At 42.1% G+C, this 26,181-nt stretch overlaps 1 protein-coding gene across 1 annotated transcript; it reads right to left on the reverse strand.

The window, feature by feature from the left end:
* Window positions 1-3,257: 3,257 nt before the first annotated feature.
* On the reverse strand, window positions 3,258-25,972 carry LOC148361464 (metal transporter CNNM1-like). The gene is made up of 13 exons (XM_088342152.1): window positions 25,489-25,972; window positions 23,586-23,847; window positions 21,907-22,259; window positions 19,596-19,929; window positions 14,945-15,088; window positions 14,513-14,653; window positions 13,143-13,312; window positions 11,303-11,393; window positions 11,119-11,240; window positions 9,226-9,481; window positions 7,175-7,255; window positions 6,996-7,100; window positions 3,258-4,345 (listed from the first exon to the last, which is right to left on the reverse strand). Exons 1-13 carry the CDS (start codon window positions 25,957-25,959, stop codon window positions 4,227-4,229), a joined length of 2,649 nt encoding a protein of 882 aa, XP_088198278.1. The 5' UTR covers window positions 25,960-25,972; the 3' UTR covers window positions 3,258-4,226.
* Between the last annotated feature and the right edge of the window lie 209 nt (window positions 25,973-26,181).

Consider the following 26,181-nt stretch of genomic DNA (forward strand, 5'->3'; position numbering starts at 1 on the left):
ACAGAGTGCAGTTTCAAAGCATATCCACAAAAAGTCTGTTGGAAGGTAAAAATGTGGCTGGAAACGCTGCACAACCAAGAGAGATGACCGCAGCCTTAACAAAATTGTGAAGAAGAGCCGCTTCCAGAATTTGAGGGAGCGTCAAAGACAGTGGGCTGAAGCTGGAGTCCAGGTACCAAAAGCCACAGTTCACAGACGTGTCCGGGAAATGGGCTACAATAGCCGTATTCCCATGGTCAAGCCACTTCTGAACTCAAGACAACGGAAGAAGCGTCTGACTTGGGCTATGGAGAAGAAGCACTGGACAGTTGCAGAGTGGTCCAAAGTCCTCTTTTCAGACGAAAGCAAGTTTTGCATTTCATTTGGAAGTCAAGGCGCCAGAGTCTGGAGAAAGGCTGGAGAAGAGCAAAATCCAAGTTGCTTGAAATCCAGTGTGAATTTCCCACAGTCAGCAATGGTTTGGGGAGCCATGTCAGCTGCTGGTGTTGGTCCACTGTGTTTCATCAAGTCCAGAGTAAATGCAACTGTGTACCAAGAGACTTTAGAGCACTACATGCTTCCATCTGCTGAAAAGCTCTATGGAGATGAGTATTTCATTTTCCAGCATGATCTGGCACCTGCCCACAGTGCCAAAACCACCAGTAACTGGGGCACTGACCATGGCATCACTGTCCTTGATTGGCCTGCTAATTCCCCTGACCTGAACCCCATCGAGAATTTGTGGGGTATAGTTAAGAAGAAGATGAAAGACACCAGACCTACAAATGCAAATGAGCTGAAGGCCGCTATCGAAGCATCCTGGGCATCAATAACACCTCAGCAATGCCACAGGCTGATTGCCTCCATGCCACGCCGGATTGATGCAGTAATCCGTGCAAAAGGATTCCCAACCAAGTACTGAGTGCATCAATGGACATTTTTAAATGTTTGATTTAGTTTTGCTGTTATAAAATTATTTTTTTTACTTGGTCTGAGGAAGTATTCTAATATTTTGAGATAGGATTTTTGAGTTTTTTTCAGCTGTAAGCCAAAATCAGCAATATTCAAATAATAAAAGGCTTGAAATAGTTCAGTTGATGTGTAATGAATCCAGAATGTATGACATTTTTGTTTTTTTAATTGCATTACAGAAAATAAAGAACTTTATCACAATATTCTAATTTTCTGAGACAGTCCAGTATGTGCAAAAATGGTGTGATAATGAGATTCATTCAAATTTTGGTGGGTGAGTGGTTAGGGCGTCCGGTACACAGTTCTGAGATCGCGGGGTTTAAGTCCAGTTACTAGCCGTCCTGTGCTGAGTTTGCACGTTCTCCCTTTGCCTGCGCGAGTTTCCTCCGGGGGCACCTGTTTCCTCACACATTTAAAAAACATGCATGTCAGGTTAATTGGCCGGTCCCAATCGTCCCTAGGTGTGAATGAGCGAGTGAGGTGTCCTTTTCTGTGTGCCCTGTGACTGGCTGGCAACCCTTTCAGGGTGTCCCCTGCCCACTGCCCGAAGATACTTGGGATGGGCTCCAGCACCCCCGCGACCCTCCTGAGGATAAGCTTATTAATGAATAGATGTCATCTGTATTGAAGTTATATACTATTTTATACGCTGTTTTATTCCACTTATACTCAAAAATACTTTGTATCATCTCAGCCTTAAGTGAAACCTTTTAAATGCCTGTGCTTTGGAATTTTTTGTTTGGCTTACTTATCACCTCGCCTGGGACGTTTGAATGTGTGTGTTGTGCCCCATTCTGTCCGGAGGGCGATGACCTCTCACCCTTCTCACAAGCTTCAAAGGACGATGGGGAAATTTACATCAACACGGCGCGGACCAATCAGCCAGAGGCTTGGTCATGGGGCTGGACATTTGATCGCCATGTGTCATAAAAGTGGGCAACCAGGAAGCCCCCACCGCTCACTTTTTTTCTACACATACGATTGTATTTGGCAAAAAAGAAAGATCTGTTAAACTCTTTAAATCGGCTGAATAAATTGATATGTGGACTACACTCGTCGGTACGGTTGATTCAACTTCTCCGACTTCTGAACATGCTTCTACTGTAAGGAACTAGGAGTCAGATTTAAGTTTAATAAATGTTAATAACCTTACAGTATCAATAGTGGTCTAATGCTTGAGTTTCGTCTCTCGCCACCGGCACGCTGGTTTGATTCCTGTTGCAAACAATGTTTTTTCATAAACTATTGCGCAAACACTGTAGTATACCATAAAACTTTGTAGTACCGCACATGTATTCATTGACCTATTGCACATACGTGACCAAAGCATGTGACAACACCATGACGGAGGGCAGTAAACTGTAGTAAACAGTGGGTGATGCTAGTAAACGGTAGACAACACCAACAAAAGCTATACTGTTCAACGCCATTGGCAATGACTAGTCAAATAAATATTGAGCAAATAGTCTGATGAGGTGGCTCACCTAGATAGATAGATGGATAGATCAATACTCTATCCATCACCGTCGGGAAATTCACATAAATTCACCTTGTCGGAAATCAGAAAGAGCGCTATTTAGAGAAACGCAGGATTGCATTAGCAGGGCTAGCTACATCCATACAGCCTTCTTCCTGATATATTCACACATTTAAACAAATCATCCAGTCTGTCTGACTTCAATCCACACTATCTGTATCACTATATTGTAAATGGAGTATCCCCATACACAGGTGCTGATCTAAAAGCTTCCAAAAGTCTGGATGCTTACCACTTTTTCGTAGCTGGTTGGAGTTTCTCACTGATGTGCCATTAAATCTAAAAAAGACTGTAACCGATAGCTGCTCAAATTGTCATTTTTATTTTGGCTACATTAGCTACATTGAGTGTATTTAGGCTGACTCGTGGCTAATTTACACTTTTCTGCAGAATCTCACCAACCTTCATGCGAATGGACACTCGTTTTTTTTTTCTTTTTTTAATCACGCCAATCTTTATTCCTTAATAAACACATTATACAAACTACGATTCTGACACTCATTCAGTGTGAAATGCAGTGCTGAGAAGCATAGGAAAAACTGAGTGCCCGGTCACGTTAAAAGTGGGGTGCGGAGTTTGTGGTGTCTTTAAAAAGTTTGAAATTAAATATTTTATTTATTAAGTATGTGTCAACAATGCCGAACTGAGTTCAAAGACCCTATATATATTTTTTATTCACCATGCTTATCGCTATCATTTTTATCACCGGTGTTTCGGTCACAAAGCGCAGTAGGCTGGACAATAGGAGGGAGGGGAAGGAGTCTGGAGAGAGATTGCATTGTTTTATTTTATTCTAGGATGAAAATGGTGAAAGTAAGAAAATTACTGTTTCAAATACAGTCCAACCCAAAACCCAAGAAAGATTAAAAAAGAAGAGTTTATTCATCACAAACGTGCACAAGGCTTGCAGGCAGCTTGACAGAGGCTGCGATGATGATTTCAGCCAGAAGATAGCGTCAGCAAGTCGCAAATTTTTAAAGTTACGGACACCACCTAGAAGGGAGCGAGATTCTTATGCAGGCGAGTCGAAGTTAGCCACAACACTCGTACCTAATTAACATTAAATTGATCGGAAACACATAAAGCTTACCTTGTGACAAATGCTCGCTGCAAGTCCTGGAGTGATTTGAAGGCTGCGAGTCACCGTTTGATTGCGGAAAAACATCGTCGTATTCTGTCTTCATCAAAAAGGGATTGCATAAAAGGTCTTGCCGGTTGGCACAGTCACTCCACAGCAATAAATCAATATCGTAAAAAGTGGCTGGCGGTTATATTATTCTGTCGTCGTTATCTATATTTTTTCAACTCATTCAAGGACTGTCCGCTAGGGTGCTTCTTGCCGTCCGTCATGGCTCTCATTCTGCCAAGGAAGGCAACGTGACGTCATGTGCAAAGGGTCAATACTGTATGCATACCCAATCTTACCTACCTGTATATAAGGCGCACCGGGTTATAGGGCGCACTTTTCCATTTGTGGAGTTTTTAGGTGCGCCTTATAGTCAGGAAATGTTAAGTTACCTTTCTGTGGGGTGGTCACATCTTTGGTATTACGTCATCACAAGAAAACATGACCTGGTTAAGTATTTTCTTTCCATACGAAATATTTGCCCGTAAGACATTTGTGCGTCTTTTTTACACATTCCAGCATCCACATGTTGTTGCAGCAGTGCCGCCTGGCAGAGATTGTTAGACTTCTTTTTAAAAAAAGTAACCATTGTAGTTCTTCTCAGTTGCTATGCTAGCTGTCAACTAGCTTAGAATTGTCCTCTTGTTCACGTTCGTCAAACTCTTTTGCCGAACTGTCGTCAGACTCGTCTGTTTTGTCGTTCTGCCGAGACTTTTGTCTTTTCTTGTGGCCTGTAGATACAAAAAAAACAAACAAAAATCTATTATCACGATGAAAGATGGCTACTTTTTGATAACATTCTACAGGGCTGTAGCCCAGGAGGGGACCTAAAGAAATCAGTGTCGTGAAAAAAAAAGTGTAAAGTGTTTGAAGTGTTATGACATGCGCTAATATGGTTAAACAATACAAAAACAGCATAAACCAAATTCCACGAGGAAATGGGCGAATCTGCTTTGTGCCCCAGCCTATATCCAGTCTCACAGTGCCGCCCTTCCCTCCCGATTATGCCTCATTCTCAATTTGGTGAAGACCTGAGCGAACATGGCCTTGAAACGGCAGAGTCTGTAGCAGAGAAAAGGAAAAAAACAAGAAGAAACGAGATGAAGCTCATGCGTCGCTTGCAGGTAATCAATGTTAAAATAAATAAGTTCATTATTGTGCTGTATTTCCACACCCATTTGGTGCACTGTTTTAAAGGGCGCACTCTCCTTGGTTCAAATTATTTTTTAGTCGGCTTATTTGGCACACTGGCCTATTGGATCCGACCGCTCCGGCGTACTGGCCTGATTGATAAGGTGAGTGTGAATTAATTTGTTGTCTATGTAAAATATTATTTTATCAGCACTAAATTATTAAAACAAATCTCATATAAATCATGTTTAAACAATATTTTACTAAGACAACAAATAAAAACGTCCTAACCTCGTTAATCCAAAAGAAAAAAAGGAAAATTACTCATCTAGTTTTCATGTTTGTTGACAGTGCAAATAAACAAACTGCACTTAGAAATTCAATTTTTGTTTTGTGGCGGTGGTGGTGTTAGCGAGTGACTCTGGAGGAGAGACACCTTGAAAAATTGAATGAGTAACACGCATGTGTGTTTGATGATGTGTTTTTCCTGCATGAGTATTATTTGGACTTTAGTTTATGCAAATTTGAGTATGTGTGAGTGTGTCACTGAAGAGAGGCAGGTGAAAAAAAGCGCAATTTTCCCATTACGACCATTCGACTTCCAAAAATCGGTAGAAACGAAGATTTTTTTCGGGATGTTGAAAAATATCCGGACATTGCTGTTAGATTTTGTATTATGTGCACCTTTTTCCAAGTACAGGGCAGTACTGTAGTGCTTCTTTCCGCCGCTACCAGTGTGTGGCGCTGTGAGAGGTCACCCAGCATCCACCCCGAAGAAGAAATCCGGCTTCTACTTCCTAGTTCATGTGTAAACATACTATACTGTATCTCCAGCGGGCTATGAGCTTTGATATTTTTATTGTTTAATATCTCGTGCATCCATTCAATATGGTTGGTGTAAAGTGTAAAGAAGAGGCAAGCCGTTTTTTCTGAAATTAAAGTAGAATAAGAAAGCTTGATGCAGTTGAGAAAATGGTCGGAATGTTTTTTTTTCGGCCACTTTTTACCACAGAGAAGGACCTCTTGAAGCACGTCTTCCAAAAGTAAGTTAAACTTCACTCTATTTATCTTTATAGAGCATATTATTTTATGAAAAGTTTATTTTTCTGTGCAAAACTACAGGTTGGGTATACAAGAAAAAAAAGTGTTTAATAAATAAATTCATAAATAAATAAAGGTTTTTACTTCACAGCTTTTGAATGTAACCCCTGCAAAAAAGGAAGGATTACCGTATTATTAACGCAAAAATGTCAATCATTAAGTTGTTTGTTTTGTTTTTTTTGTGGAGGATCTTTGTGGAAGTAATTTTTGGATGACTACTTTTTACTTCTGCTTGACTGATATCATTTGGAAGTAACTGTACTTTTACTTGAGTAACACTTGATTCAGGGGACCGAGCCCGAAGTAAACCCGAAACTGCACCTCGACGCCGCATTTCGCCGCCGCGCACACTTTTGTGTCATTTGATGATTTAATCAAATGTATGAAATGATATTAATGCCAAATCCTGTGTCCCACATCAACGTAAATATGCCATTTACAATTTGTCTTCCACCTTCAGTTAAGAGTGTTGAGGCAATTTTTTTCCATGAAATTTGTCCTTAATAACGGTTTCAAAACAATGTGCATGCAAAGTTCTTTTGTAAAAATGTCACAAAGTACTGCAAACGATAAGCATATCGTCATATTCACTTTCGGTGTAGACTGCACTGAGCGAGCTAGAGAGAAGGAAGTGCCTTGCACTGTGCGCGGGAATCCGCCCACCTGTACTGCTCACCCAATCAAAGTCGTTTGCCAGCGTTTTTATTTATCAGTTTAAATGGTTCCTTATCAAACTTCTGCATTAAGTTGCTTCGGCTTTATATGGACCAAAATCGGTATGAAATCACGTGACTTTGGAACGCCACAGAAAAATGTGCAATAGTTACATTTTATTTTGGAGCCATACGTACTCATGAAAAGAGCCATATATGGCTCCCGAGCCATAGCTTCCCTACGTCTGAGCTAAGGTAAGACAATAATATGTATTTGCTATGCAGTTATATATAGCTTCCTTTCAAATGATGCATTTGATGTAAGTTCATTTATTTGTAAATCTGACTTGGCCTCACCAGACATGAACCCTACTGGTGTGTGTGGAAGTGTGTTTCAGGTTGGAGGGTTGTGTATTTTGCATGCGAATGAAAAGCAGATAAAGACGTTTGGAAAACAAAAAGCCACTGAACAGTGTGTGTGAATGTGCAGACTGACTGAGTTTAAGCAGGAGTTTGTTTCCCATCGTGTTCTCAGAAGCGCTGACTGACAAGCTGCTCACGAAAGGAGACGTGTCCGTTGCCGTGGGAACGCAGGCCGCGTCTAAAAACGCCAAAAAGTATGAGGAGTATTACGCTCACGGATGTGCAAAATAATGCAAATGTTTCCATGGTTACCGGCATCTCGGCTGTACGGGATCTCATCCATTCGCAGGAAGACCGAATCGCTTGGACTCTTTTGGCCGTCGGATTTACTTCCTGTAAGATTTTACACTTGCGTGGTGTCATTTGAATCGTTTTAGAATGGCAACATGATGAAAATCACGTGTTTAAACGGTAATTGCGCATGACCAAGTATTTAAAACAAGCTTGCGACTGATCTGGCCGACAGATTTAATCCCGCCCACTGATGCGAGGAGCGCAAGAGAAAAAAAATGAGCTGCCGTTTTAAATATGTTCACTTGACGTCGTCAAAGCCAGGCGCCACTCCCAAAGCAACTAAAGCTGTATTTCTTTCGCTCTCTCTTTATCACTCTATCTATCTTTTCAATCTCTTTTTCTTTCTTTTTCTCTCTTATTTTTCCCTCTCTTCCTTCCCCCCTTCTGTCTCTCTGTCTCTCTTGCTCTATCTTTCTTTCTCACTCATTCTCTCTCTCCCTCACTCTCTCACTTTTGTTCTCTCTTTTTCCATCCTTTCGCTTTCCCTTTTTCTGTCATGATTACTGATGTGAAGCACCTGTTCCCAGTCCTTTGGCGCCAACTGCCTCAGACTCTGATTGGCTCCCTGTCCCTATTTAAATCCACTCCTTTCTGTCACCTGTTGTCAGTCCATCTGCGAACCTCAGTGTACTCTAGGCAAGCTTTTTTGACTCTGACTCCCACCTGTTTTTGCTCCCGTTTTTTCTCCTGGCTTTGACCCGTTTTTTGATCCTTATCACGTCTACTTTCCTCTCCTGGCTTTCGACCCGTTTCCGATCCCAACCACATTTTTTGCTCTCCTGTCCTGGCTACTGACCCGTTTTTTCCGTTCCCGACACCGCCATCGCTCGCCACTTCCACGTTCAGAGCGGCCTGCTTCCCGCGTCCAGTGATCACCGGATCGTGGGTGCAACCCTTTCCTTTCATTCAATAAAACTGAGAGAAACGCAACGCAATTGTCTCCGTTCTGGTCCTGACATTTTCTTTCTTATTCTCATTCTTTCTGCCTTTCCCTCTCTTTTTTTCTGTTTTTTTCTTCACTTGCTCTCTCTTTTCTTTTTTCTCTTTCTTTTTTGTCTCTCTTTCTTTCCTTTTCTCATTCTGTCTGTCTTTCTTTCTTTCTTCCTCTTGTTTGCTCTATTTTTCACTCTCAAGTCAAATCATGTTTATTTGTATAGCCCTTAATCACAAAGAGTCTCAAAGGGCTGCACAGATCAACGACTATTGCAAACTACAGACTATTATGATCTAAAACCTACATGAGGGCAGATAATACACAGATATTATCAACATAAAATATAGGTTATTCATATGCTGTAGAATAGAACGGTAACAAATAGAAAATTAGCTGAAGAGCTGTGAGCTGCTCTGCGCCGCCATCATCATCAAAGAAATCAAACACAGAAATAAAATAAGATTAACTCTCTTTTTCTTTATTTTTTCTTTCTCTCTCTCTCTTCCAGTCTTCCTCTATCTCTTTTTTTCTCTCATTCTCTTTGTCTTTCATTCTTTCTTTCTCTCTTTTTTCTCACTCTCTTTTCCTTTATTTCTTTCTTTCTCTGTTTTTCTCTCTCTGTAATTTGTTCTTTCTTTATCTTTGTTTCTCTCTTTTCTTCTCATCTCTTCTCTATCTCTCTCACTCATTGTTTTTATCTCTTTTTGCGTTTTCTCTCTCTGCCCCCCTCTTTTTCTTCTTTCTCTCCTTTTCTCGTTCTCCCTCTTTCTTTCTCTCTCTTTCGTCTTCTCCTTGTGAACAACTTTGACGGCAGCTGAGACGTTTGAATGCTAAATGCTAAATGCAAATCATCTTTTGTTTTTTCTGTGGATAATTATTGTAAGTATGAAACATATTGCCACGAAGGCCAGATCCGGCCCACGGGCCGTATGGTTGATATGGTAGCTCTAAAACAACCGAAAAAGTCAAAATACCCTCCCCCGAAAATAGTATTAATTATTTGATTTATGAAGTATTTAAAAACACGGAAAATTTTAGCGCAACATAAAAATCGAATCTTGTTTTCTCCACTTACTGACGATGCGATTGCGGCGGTTGAGCACGGTAGTGCTGTGGGGAACACCGGACCTTTGCTCCTGTTGTCCTCCCATCTTGGAGGGCGGGTGTCGCCCCATTTCCCAGGACGGCGGCCTCAGCGTGGCGCCGAGGGAGGGGGCGGCAGGCGCCCCCGTCGGCGAAGACTCCGCCATGTGGCCCTCCGGGTCGGGGGTCTGCGGAGAGGTGTCCATCTTGGAGGCTCCGACGGCATTGTGGTAGTGGCTCCTGGTGATCTGCGACCAGGAAGACTTTGGTTATGTGCTAGTACTTGGAGTAACGCGTCACATAGGAAAATAATTAATTTTCTCATGAGCGAATACTGTAACCCTTTATTTAAAATTTGTTTATTAACTGTCGTTACAACATTGTGCGTTACTCCGTTACTTTAAAAGCAGATCATAAACCACACCGCTATCACATTTTTGACAGCTCTTTTTAGCTAATGTCTCTAAATTGGCCAGCAACACGATGCTGGACACATTAACCAAAGGTTGAGCGTGTTTATATAACATAGATCTATAACAAAAAACTAAATACAGTTAGAGTGGCGGCATCTCAAGCACAAAGTACGAGGTCGGTGAACTTCTCCCTACTGATTTTCTGATGTTCTCCCTACTGTATATACCCGCATCCAAGCTACATTTACAACTATAAGATCAAACACTTAAATTAAGGGTTCAGTTTGTATGCCTGCATCTGGTTGTGTGTCACCAGCTGCAAAAGGTAGGCAACACGAGGGGGGTGGGCGTTGCTCAAACAGGAACAATGAAATCAATGGGGCAAACGTGAGGAAAAAGAGTGCTGAATTTTGGTCTTTTTTTGTCTGTTTATTATTGCACTACACTTTGCCTGGAGAAAACAGGAAAACGTCAGTTTTTTTACATAGATATAAATGTAATGTATTCATTGTATTCTATATATGTTATATTATGCTATATAATATTATTGAGGGAAGCACGGTGGCGGAGTGGTTAGCACGTGTGTGGCACAGTTCTGAGGTCGTGAGATCAAACCTCCTGTGTGGAGTTTGCATGTTCTCCCTGTGCTTGCGTGGGTTTCCTCCGGGCACTCTGGTTTCCTCCCACATTCCAAAAACATGCACGACAGGTTGATTGGCCGGTCTGAATTGTCCCTAGGTGTCAATGAGCGAACGAGTTGTCTGTCCCTGTGTGCCCTGCAACTGTCTGGCAAGCAGTTCGGGGTGTCCCCTGCCCACTGCCCGAAGATAGCTGGGATGGGCCCCAGCACCCCCCGCAACCCTACTGAGGATAAGCGGTGCAGATAATGGATGGATGGATATTATTGGTTCGTCAACTGTAGTAACACAGTTATTAAAGTTTTCTTCTGTTACAAAAAATATTGTTTGCTGCACATGAGTTGCCGGTGAGTTGTAAAAACCTGTTCCGCACTTGCTGGGAATATCAATTCAACAAAAGTGGCAGGAAATTTATTTCAAATTGCTTTAAGTTTTGAATATGTCCCACTCCCTTTTCAGGCATTCTTGTTATAATTTAGGTTATATTTACATGAGTACACAAAGGATGAATGAAATCATTGAATGAATGAAAATATTTGAGTGGTATGATGACCAAAGACAAAATGGATATGGAGTGTATCAGCTGTGTTAGTTTGTACAAGCCAAGAAATAGGAAGGCTTTGCCGGTTCCCCAGTTTGGCGTACACGTTTTCTTCTATTTCTTTCATTATGTGGCCATTCTTAAGCAGTTTTAGGGGGTCAGCTTCAATGTGATTTTGCTGCTTTTGGGTGTCAGTAATCTGGGAGGGTATTGCAATTACCCTTTGAATAAAGTAACTGTAACTAATGGCCTTTTTCAGTAACCCGCCCAAGACTCCCAGGCGATGGGGTCACCTTAAGGATTTGCAGAGGCGTGAGCTGCCGGACGGAGTAGTCAGGGATGTAGATGTTGGCCCCCCCGTTGAGCTGTCCCGGGGACCAGCCCTCCGGCTCGGAGCGACACGGCGACTTCAGGTCTGAATGTCGGAAAAGATTTTTGGAATTCCTTGAAATTAAGCCTCATTTCGAGCGTGGTCACCTGTTGGCATGATGGCAGGAACCCCGAAATAGGAAAAGGCACCATTTTCAAATTTGAGACACTCCTTTCCAAACTCCACCTCCACCCGACCCTGACGGGGAAACAATAAGAAATGGTTTTTCACAATAAAAGCATCCAAGACCAGAGAAAACGAGTGCTGGTAAATATATATATAAATATAAATATATATAATTCAAACCAGAGGAACAACTTACCGGATATAGTATAAAACATCGATTTACAAACAATACTTGTAAAGAACAGGAAGTAGAATTTGGACTTTTTTGTTGTTTTAGAGCAAGCATGTTAAACATACGGCCTGTGGGCCTGGTCAGGCCCATGAGACAATATGTTTCATACTTACAATTATTTTCCAAAGAAAAAACAAAAGATGATTTGCAATTAGCATTCAAACATTGACATCTCAGCTGCGTTTTTCAGGGAGAAAGCGAAGATGAATGAGAAAGACTGAGAGAAAGAACGAAGGAGAAAGAAGACAAGAATAAGAGGGATACTGAGAGAGGGAGAATACGAGAGACAAAGAAAAAGTGAGAGAGAGAAAAAAGAGATGAGAAGAGAGCGAAAGAAATAAAAAGAAAGAAATAATAGAGAACGAGAAGGAGAGAAGAAGCAGAGGAAAAAAAGGAAGATAGAGAAAAAGAGTGTTAGAAAGAGAGAGAGAGAGAACAAGAGAGAAAAAGGAGAAACATAAGAAAAACAGACGGAGAGAAAATGAGAGAGAAAAGAATGAGAAAGAAAAGGGGAGAAAGGGGCAGAAAAAGAGAGAACAAAAATAGAGCGAGAGAGCGAGAAAGTGAGAATGAGTAAGAAAGCATGAGAAAGAAAGAGTGACAGAGAAAGACAAGAGAGAGAAAAATTGAGAAAGAGAATGCAAAAGAGGGACAAAGGAGATTAAAAAAAAAGAAAATGAAAGAGTGATAAAGAAAGACAAAAATGGAGATAGGTCTTTTTAGAATCAGCAATTATAATTATTATTATCATTATTTATGAATACATTAAAATGCAGATATCAACATGTACATGCTGACCACATTTGCTCATCACTGGATGCAACGGGAATCTAAACGAAAACTGAACAAGGATCGCGGGGCTGAAAATGCCAAAACCCAACCCTTAACCATTAAGCTTTTAGGTGCCATTGGAAAAGGCTTTAGATTTGATCTCATCACACAACTTTTACTCTCGGTGCCACGTTGTACAATGTTGTCATGGAGCATTATGGGTAAGAGTTCAGCCAAAACAGTGTACAGCATTGTACCATGAGTAAAATTATATGAGATATTTTTCTTTGTGATCTAAATCCCTAATGGTTCAATAATTACACAAACAATTTAGGCTTATTTGGATCCATATTACTACTAATGTTATCATTGGGCCAGGCCTCGGGAATTTAATCAGACATTAAACCGGTCCGTGTTACAGAAAAGGTTGCGAACCACTGCTTTATGGGACACTGGGGACAAGAGTGGCACGAAATCAACATCTTTTTCATAATCATTTCTTTTGGTGGAACTGATCAAAAGGTATGGTGGCCCGCGAGCAGTAGATTTCCCACCCTTGGACTAGGAGAACTCAAACCAGGAGATACTGTTGCGAAACTAACTTCAACTCCAAAGTAAGCGCAAGGAGAAGTGGAGAAATATTCAAAGTGAAAAAGGTGCATGGAATTGGTTTTAAGACTAGAAGACAAAGAAAAGCCTTCAGAGAAACAGCATCAACAACCTCAAACTAATGAACATGAAAAAATATTTTACAATAAAACCATTAGCCCCCTCCCAAAAACTTAATCTACTTGATGCAACAATAAAAAATAATGTACCTGCAGCACCAGAATGAAGTAATCCGCCGGCTTGTTTCTCTGAAACAGAAAGTGCTTGGTTGCGTGTTTGTTCTTGTCATCAAACTTGAGGTCCTGGACTACACTGGGATGCTTGATGAGCCTCAGCAGGATCTTCTCAGAGATGTGCAGTGGCTTGAAAGGGTCCACCTCTTATAGAGACAAAAAATGGAACACTTCAGCTGGTCCAGAACTCACCAAAAACCTATCTTGCACCAACATCACCCCTCTCCTTCAACAACTCCACTGGCTCCAGATAAACCAAAGAATACCCTACAAAATGATGATCTGTGAAAACGATCTGTATTTATATAGCGCTTTTCAAGTCAATGAAGACTTCCCAAAGCGCTTTACAATGTGCTTCACATTTTACCAATAGCGGCCGTGCAGCCATTTAAGGCGCTAACCTGCTTATTAGGGACATTAGGGGTTCAGTGTCTTACCCAAGGAAACTTCGACATGTAACACGGAGGAGCCGGGATTCGAACCTGCGATCTCTTGATCCCCAGACGAGCGCTCTACCTCCTGAGCTAATGCCGCCCCCAAATCCTTCTGTACACCTATAAATTCCATCCATAACCCTGCCCCTCCCCAATTTACGGACCTCCTTTATATTGCCACGCCATCCCGCACCCTCAAATGTTCCTCCTCCCTCCATCTCACCTTAGCCGTTGCCCATCTCAGTTCCATGCTCCATGGAGGTCTGAAACTCATTAACACCTGACCTGTGAAATTTCGCTACCCTGTCCGTCTTCAGGGCAGCACGGCAGCGCAGTGGTTAGCGCATGTGCCGCACAGTTCTGAGGTCATGGGATCAAACCTTCCTGTGTGGAGTTTGCATGTTCTCTCCGTGCTTGCGTGGGTTTGCACTACAGTAAATAATAAAAAAAGACCAATAGGAGACAAAGACAGAGACAGTTTCTTCTCAAGGACCATCACCACCCCGAACAAGCATGCAAAACTATATATCTTGCGACTTATTTGGGAGTTTTTGATGCTGTCAAATGTTTTTGCACTATTTTCTTTTCTCCATTGTCATGGTGCACTATATTTTATAGTACTATTATAACTTGGGCCAGTCTCCTAGGACTACTTTGTAAATATTTTTGACAATCTTGACATTCTTATCTGATTTTTCTCTTTAGTCTTTATAACGTGTTCATCCTGGAGGGCCATTTCCAATGTAGCTGCAAACAATTTTTACAGTGTTGTTCTCAATGACAATAACAACAATTCAACTGCCTTCCCGTAAACATAGTAACTCTTGCGATTCTTGATTTAGGGCACAGAGCATCTGATTGGTAGATACCTGCCCATACGAGACACCGTTCTGCTGTGTGATTGGCCAGTACCTGTTGAAAGGAACCGGTGTGTTGCCAACAGAAGCTGCGGGGAAATTTTGACTTTCATCTCGTGGTCAGCCATTTTGAAAATGGAGAAGTCCTGCTGTTTCCTCTCGTGGTGAGACACGCGACGCTTGCTGCGGTTGTCGGCTGGAACGGATGACAACCGGAAAATGTTTCAATCTTGAATTGTACTGGATTGCTCTTGATCATGGAAATGATTCAAACGCTAAGATGCTAACAGTCATTATGCTAACAGCAACTAGGCAGCACTGTTGAAGGGAAGAAATGGGAACAAGCTCAATTTGAAAAGCAGTTTTAGTACTTTCAAACAATGAGTGTTTAGGTTAATATTTCAAATAAAAGACTTGATAGGAATAAAGGATGCTGAAAATAAATTTTGTTGTCAAAACAGTGCTAACAACTAAGCGATGGTCATACTGTAGAGGTCGGTCTCGTCCAGAATTTCAGACTTGATAATCTCCTCGATGACGTCCTCCAGCGTGACGATGCCCATGACCTCGTAGAACGGGTCCCCCTCGCCCTCGTTGTTCACGCGCTGAACAATAGCCAAGTGAGATTTACCTGCCCAAAAACACATCAAAATCCCTCAGGGAAACAAGCCGCGCACAACGTCTATTTTGTTGGATGACTAAACTGTTCCACAAAAATAATTGGGAACTGGTCATTTTAACCCTAACCCTAAACAGGACCACAACGTCAAAACCGACAACAAAGAGATAAGCATTTTCTGTCACATTTTGATAGTGTCTAATTTATGATGACAAAGAGCAAAAACAAAAGCAAAGGTCCCGTTTAGTTTGTAATAATTGACAAAGTAGGTACAACTCAATGCAAAACACATTTCCCTCCATTATAATCTCCTTCCTTACCTCCATCCTTCTCTGAGTCCTTCCATCTCTCTTTTCTTCCCTTTTCCTTCGCTCTTCCCCCTTCCTTTCCATCCCCTCTCCCTTAATCCCACTTACTCTCGTTCCTTCCCTTTATTCTTTCCCCCATCCTTACCTGAATTCTTCCTTCTATCCTTCGATATATCCCTCCGTCGATCATCCCCTTCCCCTTCCCTTCAACCTTCTCTCTGGCCTTTCCTTCCTTCATCCCCTTGTACCTCTCCCTCTCCAACCTTCACTCTCCTCTTTTTTCCTTCCCTTAATCCCTCCATTCTAGCCTGTATCCTTCCCTGCATCTATCCATCTATAATTCTCTCTTTCTTTCCCTCCCTCCTTCCTTATTTACCTCCCCCTTTATGCCCCCCCTTCCATGCCATCTACCTTCCATTCTTTTATCCCTCCTTCCCTCTTTCCAACTTTCCTTTTGTCTTCCCTTCCTTCTCTCTTTCCTTCCTTCCTTCCTTCTTTCCTTCCTTCCTTCTTTCCTTCTTTCTGTCCTTCCTTACTTCCTTCCTTTATCCCTTTCTCCCTTAACCCCTTCCTCTATTTCTTCCTTCCTTCCTTCCTTCCTTCCTTCCTTCCTTCCTTCCTTCCTTCCTTCCTTCCTTCCTTCCTTCCTTCCTTCCTCCTTTTGCCCCTTTATTCCTTCCTTCCTTCCTTCCTTCCTTCCTTCCTTCCTTCCTTCCTTCCTTCCTTCCTTCCTTCCTTCCTTCCTTCCTTCCTTCCTTCCTTCCTTCCTTCCTTCCTTCCTTCCTTCCTTCCTTCCTTCCCTCAACTATGTCAAATAAAAGGATTTGAAGAGCAGAACCCAAGTCTATGTGAGTGCATTTGCCATTTTTTGAAAGAACCCCTAAAGAGGAATCTCTGTCAATGGCAGTGAAGTTGCAGAGAGTGTGTTTTTCTCATTCCAATGAGTGCAAGCGCACTGTTTGAAAGCCCTCATTCGGACACACACACAGACTCATACACAGAGCAACAGTGAGCCTTTTAAGCGAGACTCATTGGATTCTGTTCAATTTTCTCATTCGCACACACTTTGTATTCATCTAAATGGGTCAGTGCTAAGCGAGTGCAGGATAAAGCGCTTATGCTAATAATAAAATGCTGAAAGCCGAGTAAAAAGGCTTTTAGTGTTCGCATCCATCTATAATTTCATTTGTTATTCAATACTGAAGTAATGACGATGGGTTTATACACTATAGACATTTTGTGTGAAAAGTGTCATGAGAAGGGACAGTAATGCTAACAAGCGTAAACATACAATGCAGCCCTCTTTATCTTTGTGCAGTGACATGTTTGAATCAATCAAATGCTGCAAAACTTTATCATGTAAGTAGGATTATGTTGTAGAGTATTCAACATCTGGCCGGAATTCCATTTTGCAATGTCAGAAAATGATCAGACCATGTCAAAACATGTGAAGTGAATACGCTGTTTTAAGTCATTCACATAGACACAGTATGTCATCTGACTGATACTGGGTGAATGTGAGGTTGGGGGCGTTAGCTTGCATTTGCGCATCAAAGATTGCCATGACAAGTCCACCACAGTGGGTCAGCCCCTCCCAGGAGACCGGAACCCAGAGCTTGTACACGTCTCACCTCGCAAGGGCAGTCTGAATTTGGCGAGCAAGAGGGCATATCCTAACACGAAGAACTGGACCAAAACCCTAGCCGGTCCTGGCCAAGTCCCAGCTCAACCAGCAGCTAGAGAACCTTGCCAAGTCAGCAGCCAAGATTGATTAAGCTAGAAGCCAATCCAGTGGGACAAAGCTAGCGACCTCAAAGAAGCCTCAAGCCATCAGCAGTCAACCTTTGCTTCAACACCCTGCATCCTGTGGTCCTCGTCCTAACCGTGTCTCAAGCCTACCAGGATTCCTCATCGCTCAACAGACGAGAACATAAAGACTGGGTCATCATCTTTATCGAAGCAGAACTTCGCACAACATCTCGTTGTCGCTAGGTATTGGTACTGATGTGACGTTAAAGGGGAAATTCTATCAAAATACAATAACGTAAAAAATCAAGGCAACGTTGTTTTCTATTCAAATGGTGCCAGTTTAAGTTCTCAACTTCTAGTTTTGTTTTGTTTTATTTTCTTGTTATTGTTTTGTGTTCTATTCAAGCTTCTACAGTAGATGATTAGTAAAAGAAAATTCCATAAATCCAAGAGTGTGTGTGTCTTTATTAAAGTATATTGCACAAAAAACTGTAAAAGTATGTATAGCCACTCTTCAGATTAACTGAACAAGGTGTTCCATCCGTTTTACTGACATTATGATCTTAAAACACATGTGTTGCTCCAAAAAGGCGAGACGAGTTTTGAAAAGAATAAACTCGGCTCTTTGATTCAATTGGTCAATTAATTATTTGTTAGAATAAATTATTTACCACCCATATTAACTACAATTCAAATTAGCCACAATATAAAGGCACGGGGCAGCACGGCGGCGCAGTGGTTAGCGCGTGTGCGGCACAGTTCTAAGGTCTTGGGAACCTCCTGTGTTCAAATCCAGCTACCGGACTTCCTGTGCCGAGTTTGTATGTTCTCCCCGTGCTTGCGTGGGTTTCCTCCGGGCACTCTGGTTTCCTCCCACATTCCAAAGACATGCATTCCAGGTGGATTGGCCGGTCCAAATTGTCCCTAGGTGTGATTGAGCGAGCGAATTGTCTGTCCCTGTGTGCCCTGTGATTGGCTGGCAACCGGTTCAGGGTGTCCCCTGCCAACTGCCCGATGATTGCTGGGATGGGCTCCAACACCCCCGCGACCCGACTGATGATAAGCGGTGCAGCTAATGAAATGAGATGAGATGAAGGCACGGACGGCAAGAGTTACCACCCGTTTTTACCCTGTAGGACAAGCTCAAATGAAAATTAGCAACGTTAGCACGAATTGTACAAACATAACCACATGTTAGATGGAAGCTTGAAGTGAGCCTTCACAATTAATCAACTTCCCGTAGTAAAAGCTGCCAGTATGCTTCTGTGTGCTAGCTGATGCTAAATCAAGGGCGTTCACAAATGGCTCTCCCTCCATGCTCAAGGTGCTCTCATCACAACCATAAAAAAATAAAAAAAACGCTGACAAAGAAGAAAGGCAGGCAGCTACAGGCAGGTCTTTTATTGGTGGGCGAGAACCACAACCCCTCACTCTCTCTAATACATCCCACCGGGTCCCCATTTATGCCTCCCTTTTGATTGCGGCAACCTGCAAAATGTAATAACTTGCTCTCTTGTTTTCAAGGTTTTGCTTTATTAGACACACCTTCATAAAAATTGAGTTCATGTTATTCTGTTCATTTAATTCTATCTCTTCCTTCATTTGAAACATCTCTCAAAGCAGTTTGCTTTGAAACCCTAATCTAATATCTTAATTGTGGCTTTAAATCTAAATGTATTTTCCTCTCCCTTAGATGGAACTTTAATTAGATACCCTAATTTTATCCCCACAATTGATTTGAAAACACATATTGAACCATTTATTCGAAGCATAAACTCTGAATAGAAATCATTCTTTAAATCACCAATTGAGTTTTTTTTTATCAGTGGTTTAAAACCCTAATTTGAAACTCAATTTTGAATCCTTAACCCATGTTATTGCTAACCCTCATTTGACACCCCAAAGCTTCTTTCAAATTCTCATTTAAAATACTAACCATTTTGAATGCATGGCAAAAAACAGTATATGAATTACTAAATGCATTTTAAAACCCGTATTTCAAATGCCATCTCTGATTTGAACCCAAATTTCAATCACTAATCCTGGTTGAAAACTTTGAATTTAATATCCCATATATTAAACTCGATATTATATTTAATATATTTGCCCTTGTTGAGTGAAACCTTAACTGAAACCTTTGAAACCTTAACTGGGCTTTCAGATTCTCATTTAAAATATATTCTTTGCTCATTTTGAGGCACTTATTTGAAGCCCTAACTCCGTTTTGAAGTGTTCATTTTGTTCAAATTCGTGATTTAAACAAGTCTAATTTCAAAGTCTATGTCTGAATTTAAGTATAGATAAACATTATTTGAAACCTAACTTTGTCACAATTATACTCATTACTTATTCTTTGGCCTCTCCACCCTTTTGAACTCTGGGTCCTCCCATATGAATTCAACCCCAATTTGAAACGACAAGATTGGTTTGAAACCCCAAACTGTCAACTCTTCTCAACTTACCTTTCTTGAAGTCCTCCAGCATGGCATCCAGGGTGGTGTCGCTGAAGACGCAGTGCAGTGGTCGATGGTAAAATCGTGTGACGGTCTGCAGCGGTGTGCAGTCGTCTGGGTCGACAAAGGCCAGGTCCTTCACGAAGAGGACATCCACGATGTTGTCACGCGTGTCGCGGTACACGGGGATTCGGGTGTAGCCGCTTTGCAGGACCTCCGTCATGGTGTTGAAGTCCAACACGGCATCGGCCGCCAGCATGAAGCAGTCACCCAGTGGTGTCAGCACCTCCTCCACCGTCTTGCTGCGTAGCTCCAATGCCCCCTGGATGATATTCAGCTCCTCCTTCGCCAAGTAAGAAACAAGTAGCGTTTTTTATTTGGCTTTTTAGGTTTGGGTATTAAGACATGACTGAGTTTTCTGATTTTGTTATCAAGTTTGCCTTCTATCTCTGGGGTTGAAGTCATTCAGATGGTTAAAAAGCTCCTAGCAGCAGGGCCACTGGGTTGGATGAGATATGCCTCGAGTTTATTAAGTCTCTGGATGTTGTGGGCATGTCATTGTTACATGCCTCTGCAACATTGCCTGTACATCGGGGACAGTACCTCTGGATTGGCAGGCTGGGGTGGTGGTCCCCCTTTACAATTGGGAGAACGGAGAAAGTGTTCCAACTACAGGGGAATGTCACTTCTGAGCCTATTTTGTAAGGTCTGTTCAGGGTTTCTGGAGAAGAGGGTCGGTCAGCAAGTCGAATCTCAGATTAAGGTGGAACAGTGGAGTTTTCGTCCGGGCTGTAGAACAGTGGATCAGTTCTACACCCTATGCATTGCCCTTAAGGGTGCTTAGGTAGGATTCCCATCCAGGCTACATGATTTTGGGGGACTTGGAGAAGGCATTCAACCGTGTTCCTCGGAGATACCTGCGAAGAGTGCTTCAGGAGTATCTGTTACCTTAGAGTCTTATCTTTATATTTGGTCTGTATATGACCAGTGCCAGAGTTTGGTCCACATTGCCGACAGTAAGTCGGATTTGTTTCCGATGGAAGATGGACTTTGCCAAGACTGCCTAATGTCACCAATTCTATTCATAACCTCTATGAACAGAATTTTTAGGCACAGCCATGTTGTCGAAGAGGTCCAGTTTGGGGTTCTCAGCATTGCAACCCTGCTTTTTTTCAGATTATGTGGTCCTTAATCCGTGATCTTCAACCAAGTATGAAGCAACTGTGATGAAGATCAGCACCTTGGAAACAGAGACCATGATTCTCAGCCATTAATGGTGGCATGGGTCGGGTATAAGATCCTGCCACACGTGGAAGAGTTCAAGTATCTCATGGTCTTGTTCACAAGGGAGGTTAGGATGGAGTGGAAAATTGACAGACTGATCAGTGCATCGTCTGGCGTCATGTGGACTTTTAACGGTCCATCGTGGTGAAGAAGGAGCTGAGCCAAAAGGCAATGCTCTCCATTCCCATTCTGGCTAGCAATTATGGTGTCTAACTGAGGGTCTTGGTCGAAAGAAAAAGACCTGGATTCAAGTGTCTGCAATGAGTTTCCTCCACAGGGTGGCTGGCCTACAGATAGAGTGTGATGATGTCATCAGAGAGGGACTCAGTGAAGAGCCGCTGCTCCTCAGTATTAAGAGGATTCCAAACTCTAATTTGGGGTGAGGTTAGAAAATGTATACTTTGGTTTCACATTAAAGGTGGGATGCGTAGTTGGAAGGGTCCTTAAAAAGTCCAAAATTAAATATTGTGTTTGTTAACATTGGCCAGGTGATTTCAAAGAACCTCTGTACATTTTTATCCACCGCGCCTAACTGCTTTTATCTTACTTTTTCTATCGGTGTTCTAGCTTGGGGAAAAGAGGCAGAGCGGGAGTGAAAAGTTTCCTTAGTTCAAGGATGAAAATAAGAAAGTCAGTGTTTCAAATACAGTCCAAATGCCAGCCCCAACCCTCAAAAAGATGATAAAAGAAGAGTTTTTTTAAGTTATTCGTGTACGTCTAAGAGAGACAAGTACATGCACGCAGCACACAAGCAGCTCGAAAGAGGCTGCAATGATGATTTCAGCCAGCAGATGGCGTCAACAAGTCGAATATTTTGAATTTACGGACACCACCTTTAAAGTTTTAAGACAGCGCTAGGTTTTCAACAAACAGGTTAAGGCCTCAATTATTTTTTTTTTCAAAGAAGCTTTAGTTATTATCCTATTACAGTTTTCAACACCCCTATTACAATCCCAAATAATAAACGACAACTGTACAATTACAATCTCTGGACGTGGGTAAGGAGGTTGCAGCTATACCAGGTAGATGCATTTACCTTGAGCAGGTCATGATAGGGGTCGGTGACTCGCAGCATTTCCAGCAGCTTTTCCCTAGTGTAGAAGTTGGAGATCTCCTGGTGCAGTATAAGATCCAGCAGCTTGCTGAGCGGGTAGGACACGGGGAAGGAGAGCACCATGAGAAGGCGAGTCAGCCAAATGCTTCGCGCCGCGATGGCCAGGCCGTGGCGCGACGCCGCCGAGTGTGGAAGGATCTCGCCCACCAGGAAGATGCCCAGCGCGCACGTAGCCGTGGAAAGCCACGTCATTCCAAGGATGCGGCAAGTCCACACAGCCAGCGAGGCGTTGATCAGCGCCGTGCCCAGCAGCAGCGTGCACAATACGTAGTTGCCTGTGAGGAAAACCAACTGGCTCAACATACTTTTGGTGCAGCACAACAATTTATTATTGCATGTGCGCAGTGATGCTAATACTGGGATGGGGAAGCTTTTTGAGTTGCGGGTCGAATTGGGATAAAAAAATTGGCAAAACAGCCAGAGAGATTATTTTTTGCACCTACTGATAGTCCAGAATCTGGTACCTCAGCAATACATAAGAGAAAAAGAGCATGTAGGCCTATACAATTTTTGTGACGGCCATTTCAAGAGGATGTAGATCTCTTTTATGGTGTTTTTTTCCTTCTTAATTTTTCGCATTTTTTGAACATTTTATTTAGGCAAAAATTAAAAATTGACCCCCCAAAAAATTGAGATAAGTCTTTTTAGAATAGCAGCTGATGATATGTTCCTTTTTTCTATAAATAAACCATTTAATCAATTCGCCTTGGGAATGCTCAGAATTAAACCAAAGTAAACTTAAAATGGTTGGCTAAGTCTTTGTTTTTCAATTGAAATGGTAAAATATATTTATAATTAAATAAATGCATGATAAAAATGGCAGGTTAAGAAAATTATAGCCAGCTATTTGACACTGTAGACAAGAATTGTACCAGATCAACCCATTTTCACTATATTTTTACCATTTCCAGGCTGGATTAAAACAACTGAGAGCGTATATAGCCCCTAGGACGTAGTTTTCCCACGCTTGTGCTAATATAATGAGCCTATCCCCTACCCAATGCATCCAATACCGACATGGGCTTTAAAGATCAATTCTAAAACCCTAATTGGAAACCCAACCCAAGGCTTGAAACTTTACTTCAAACTCTAGTCTGGTATCAATTCTTAATTTGAAACCACGATGCTGCCTTTGGACTTTAATTTGAGATTGAAAACTCAGATTCCAGGTCCTGATCTCCACCAATTCATGCTTCAAACTCTAACTTCAAATCCAACTACCAGATTTGATTGCCTCTATAACCCTGATCATGGCTTCAAAAAATTATTTGAAACACTTACTGAATTTTTCAGCTAAATGGGAAGGTTTCAGGATGTACATTAAAACAGTGCTAACTTCAAACCATAATTCTAAACTATCCCTGTTTAGAAATCATAGGTTAAACAATATTCTGTAAGGAGGCCCCAGGCACTGTATAACAGTAATACTGCTGGTGTTACTCGTGCAGCAAAGTAGTGAGCAAATGTGGCAAAAATGATGAAACAATATATGGGCCCAACAATCATATTACTAGTTCACCTATAGTTTTCTACCAAGTTTTTTTAACCGAGTTTTTAAATCAAAATCAAATCTGTGTTGTCTTTCCGCGTACGCTACCTACCGTGGCGGCGCACCAACTCGATCTTGCGGGCATAGCGCTGCTCCCGGTCGGTGCCGCTGTTCTGCAGAACTTGCAGCTCAACTGGGTCCAGCGCTAGTAAACTCAGGTTCAGTCCGCTGAAGAGCGCAGACAAAGCTAGCAGAAGAACCGACACCAGGATCTGGATCCACAATTCCGGTGCTTCCCCCGAACTCTCTGCAACTGCCACCCAGAAGTCCCGAGTGCGGTAGTGCTCCCACTTAGAACCGTCAAAGGCGCACATCTGTGGAAAAATAGGGCTAGTCCTAATATTTTGTTTGGCACTCACTAATCGCTACATCTGTAAATTATAATCGTCCTAATACAATTCTGACCTTTCAACAGTATAAATGGACAGTAAGACAAAATATGGGTGCTATCACACTGTAATAAGTAATTACTAGCAGTGCTGGTCAATGGATACTAGTTAAAGGACCTATCCGTTTAAGTAGTAACTCTTTATACGAGAGTGAGAATTTTGGGAATCGAGGTTTTTATTTAAACAAAAATTTTGATCGCTATACGAAGAAAAATCCAGTTCATGAGCAGTTCCAGAGGCTACCACTAGAAATCTGCTCAAAACCGCTCACTGCTAGTGACTGCTTACCATCATCATCAGCTCATCTAGTTTGCACATATGAACTACTGCAGGCAGAAAAAGGGGAAATGTTTTTGTGTGTATTTATATAAAGTTACAGGAACTTAATTCAATAAAGTGTTCAGTAAGTCCTTACGTATCTTTAACCGTATCTCAACCTCATACGTCTGCCAATTGCTCCTCTTATTATTGATTGCAAAACCTCCTTATTAAGTTATAATAAATCTAACAGCGCAACGCGGTACCAACTCACAGCAAGACAGACAATGCTGAATACATGAACTATCGTACCAACCATACCTGTCAACCTGTAACTTTTTGCCGTACGAAGTACGTTTATTATGCATTTTAAGACGAGTACGATGTACGTACAAGAAAATCTGTACGGAAAAATGCTATTTTGTCAATTATGGGTACCATCCGGTATACACCGACTATCACGAAACAGCAAATCAATCAAATCAAATGAGTTCACCGCTATCTCTGGATCGTTTTTTTTCCGTTGCAAACGAAGAAAGCGGTTTGATGCTACTGTGCGCATGCGTCTACAGCCTCGGATTTCATGTGGTAGTTATGTAGTGAAAGGAAGTCCGTCTCTTTTTAGAGAACTGGCTTTTTCGGCTCAACTCAATAAAGAGAGCTGGCTCTCAAACGGCTCACTTGTTTTGATGCATTATATTACGAAATATTAAGTTGTATAAAGAAGTTAAGAAAAAAAAGGAAGTATGAAAGGAGAAAATGAAAAAACACAAGTTTGTAGTTATCCCTTTAATCAGTATATTATCAACAATAATTGAATGCAGAAAATGAATTCATAATTTGAATAAGAAAATGTATTATTCTGCTTAATTATATTTGCATGTATTTTTTCCTTCTACAGTGAACGTCCAAGTTACTTCATTTTTGAACTTTTTTTTATAATAAACCTCATTCATGTCGAGCAACTCAGTATCTCACAACAAAATGTTAATTAACAATATATATGATATAACGAAACACATGTATAATATAACATGTTAAACTACATAAATAAACACTTTGGAAAAAAAATATGGTGTAAGATTATTTTGTATTTTGTAAGGCAAAATACGACAGTTTGTAAGGGCATGGAGCCCTGGAGCTTGACAGGTATGTTATACTAGCGCTACGCTTTTACTTTGCCCCGTTCAAAATTGTTCTACGTATAATTTGACAGGTATGTTATTAGTTAACAACAAGCGTACTACCTTTTTGTTGACTCAAACATGCACACATGATGTTTTTTGTTTTTCTTTTTAGTATACAAACCGAGTAAAACTTGATGGTCTCCCCATCCCGTAGCTGCTTGGCCAGCAGCTCGACGAGGACCGAGTTGCGGCTGGAGGCCGACTTGAACGAACCAAGCACTTCGATGTCCGACGTGCGCGCGCTCTTGTCCGCGCACAAGTTCCGGGAATGGGGCCCGGACTGGGGAGGAGGCGCCCCCGTCCCGGGCTCCTCAATAAAGGCGATCCACGGAGCCGCGCTGGTGGCCCGCGTGCGGTTCAGCCTGTGCAACGGGTGGCTGGAGAAGTAAACCCGCAGAGTGAAGCGGGTCCCCTCGGTGGCTTTCAGAACCCCGTCCTGCACGGAGAGCTCCGGGCCGGTCTCCTCCGGACGGAAGCCGAGGAGGGAGAGCCCCGGCCCGGGTAGGAGCAGAAGGAGGAAGGGGAGTAAGCTCGTCATGACAACGCGAGACCCCTTCTTCGTCCTGGGCTGCTGCTGCCACTTCCAGTCCATGTGCTGAGAGGATGCTGCACTGACGCGCCTACTTGTGACGTCACGGATGCTATTTATAGAACTTGAAGTCGGAGCTGCTGCAGCATAGCAACCCACAGATGTCACCAAACTGCGGCCTGGGGGCCGGTGTTATGCCGAGAAATGCACCCCTGCCGAGATTTGCATCCCGTAGCCACTATAACAACTTTTACCTCTTTTTTATCTCACTTTTATATCACTTTT

This window comes from Urocampus carinirostris, chromosome 8 (genome assembly GCF_059441175.1).
Source record: "Urocampus carinirostris isolate Australia breed hairy pipefish chromosome 8, RoL_Ucar_1.0, whole genome shotgun sequence".
Lineage (NCBI taxonomy): Eukaryota > Metazoa > Chordata > Actinopteri > Syngnathiformes > Syngnathidae > Urocampus > Urocampus carinirostris.

Bases quoted from the DNA above. Each gene is read 5' to 3' on its own strand.
- LOC148361464 (XM_088342152.1), bottom strand. From the start codon at position 25,959: ATGGACTGGAAGTGGCAGCAGCAGCCCAGGACGAAGAAGGGGTCTCGC. The intron at 11,394-13,142 runs GTACATTATTTT...TTTCCCCGTCAG, and splicing joins ACTTCATTCTGGTGCTGCAG to GGTCGGGTGGAGGTGGAGTT. The intron at 4,346-6,995 runs GTCAGTCTGCAC...TTGTATCTACAG, and splicing joins CAAACTCCTGCTTAAACTCA to GCCACAAGAAAAGACAAAAG.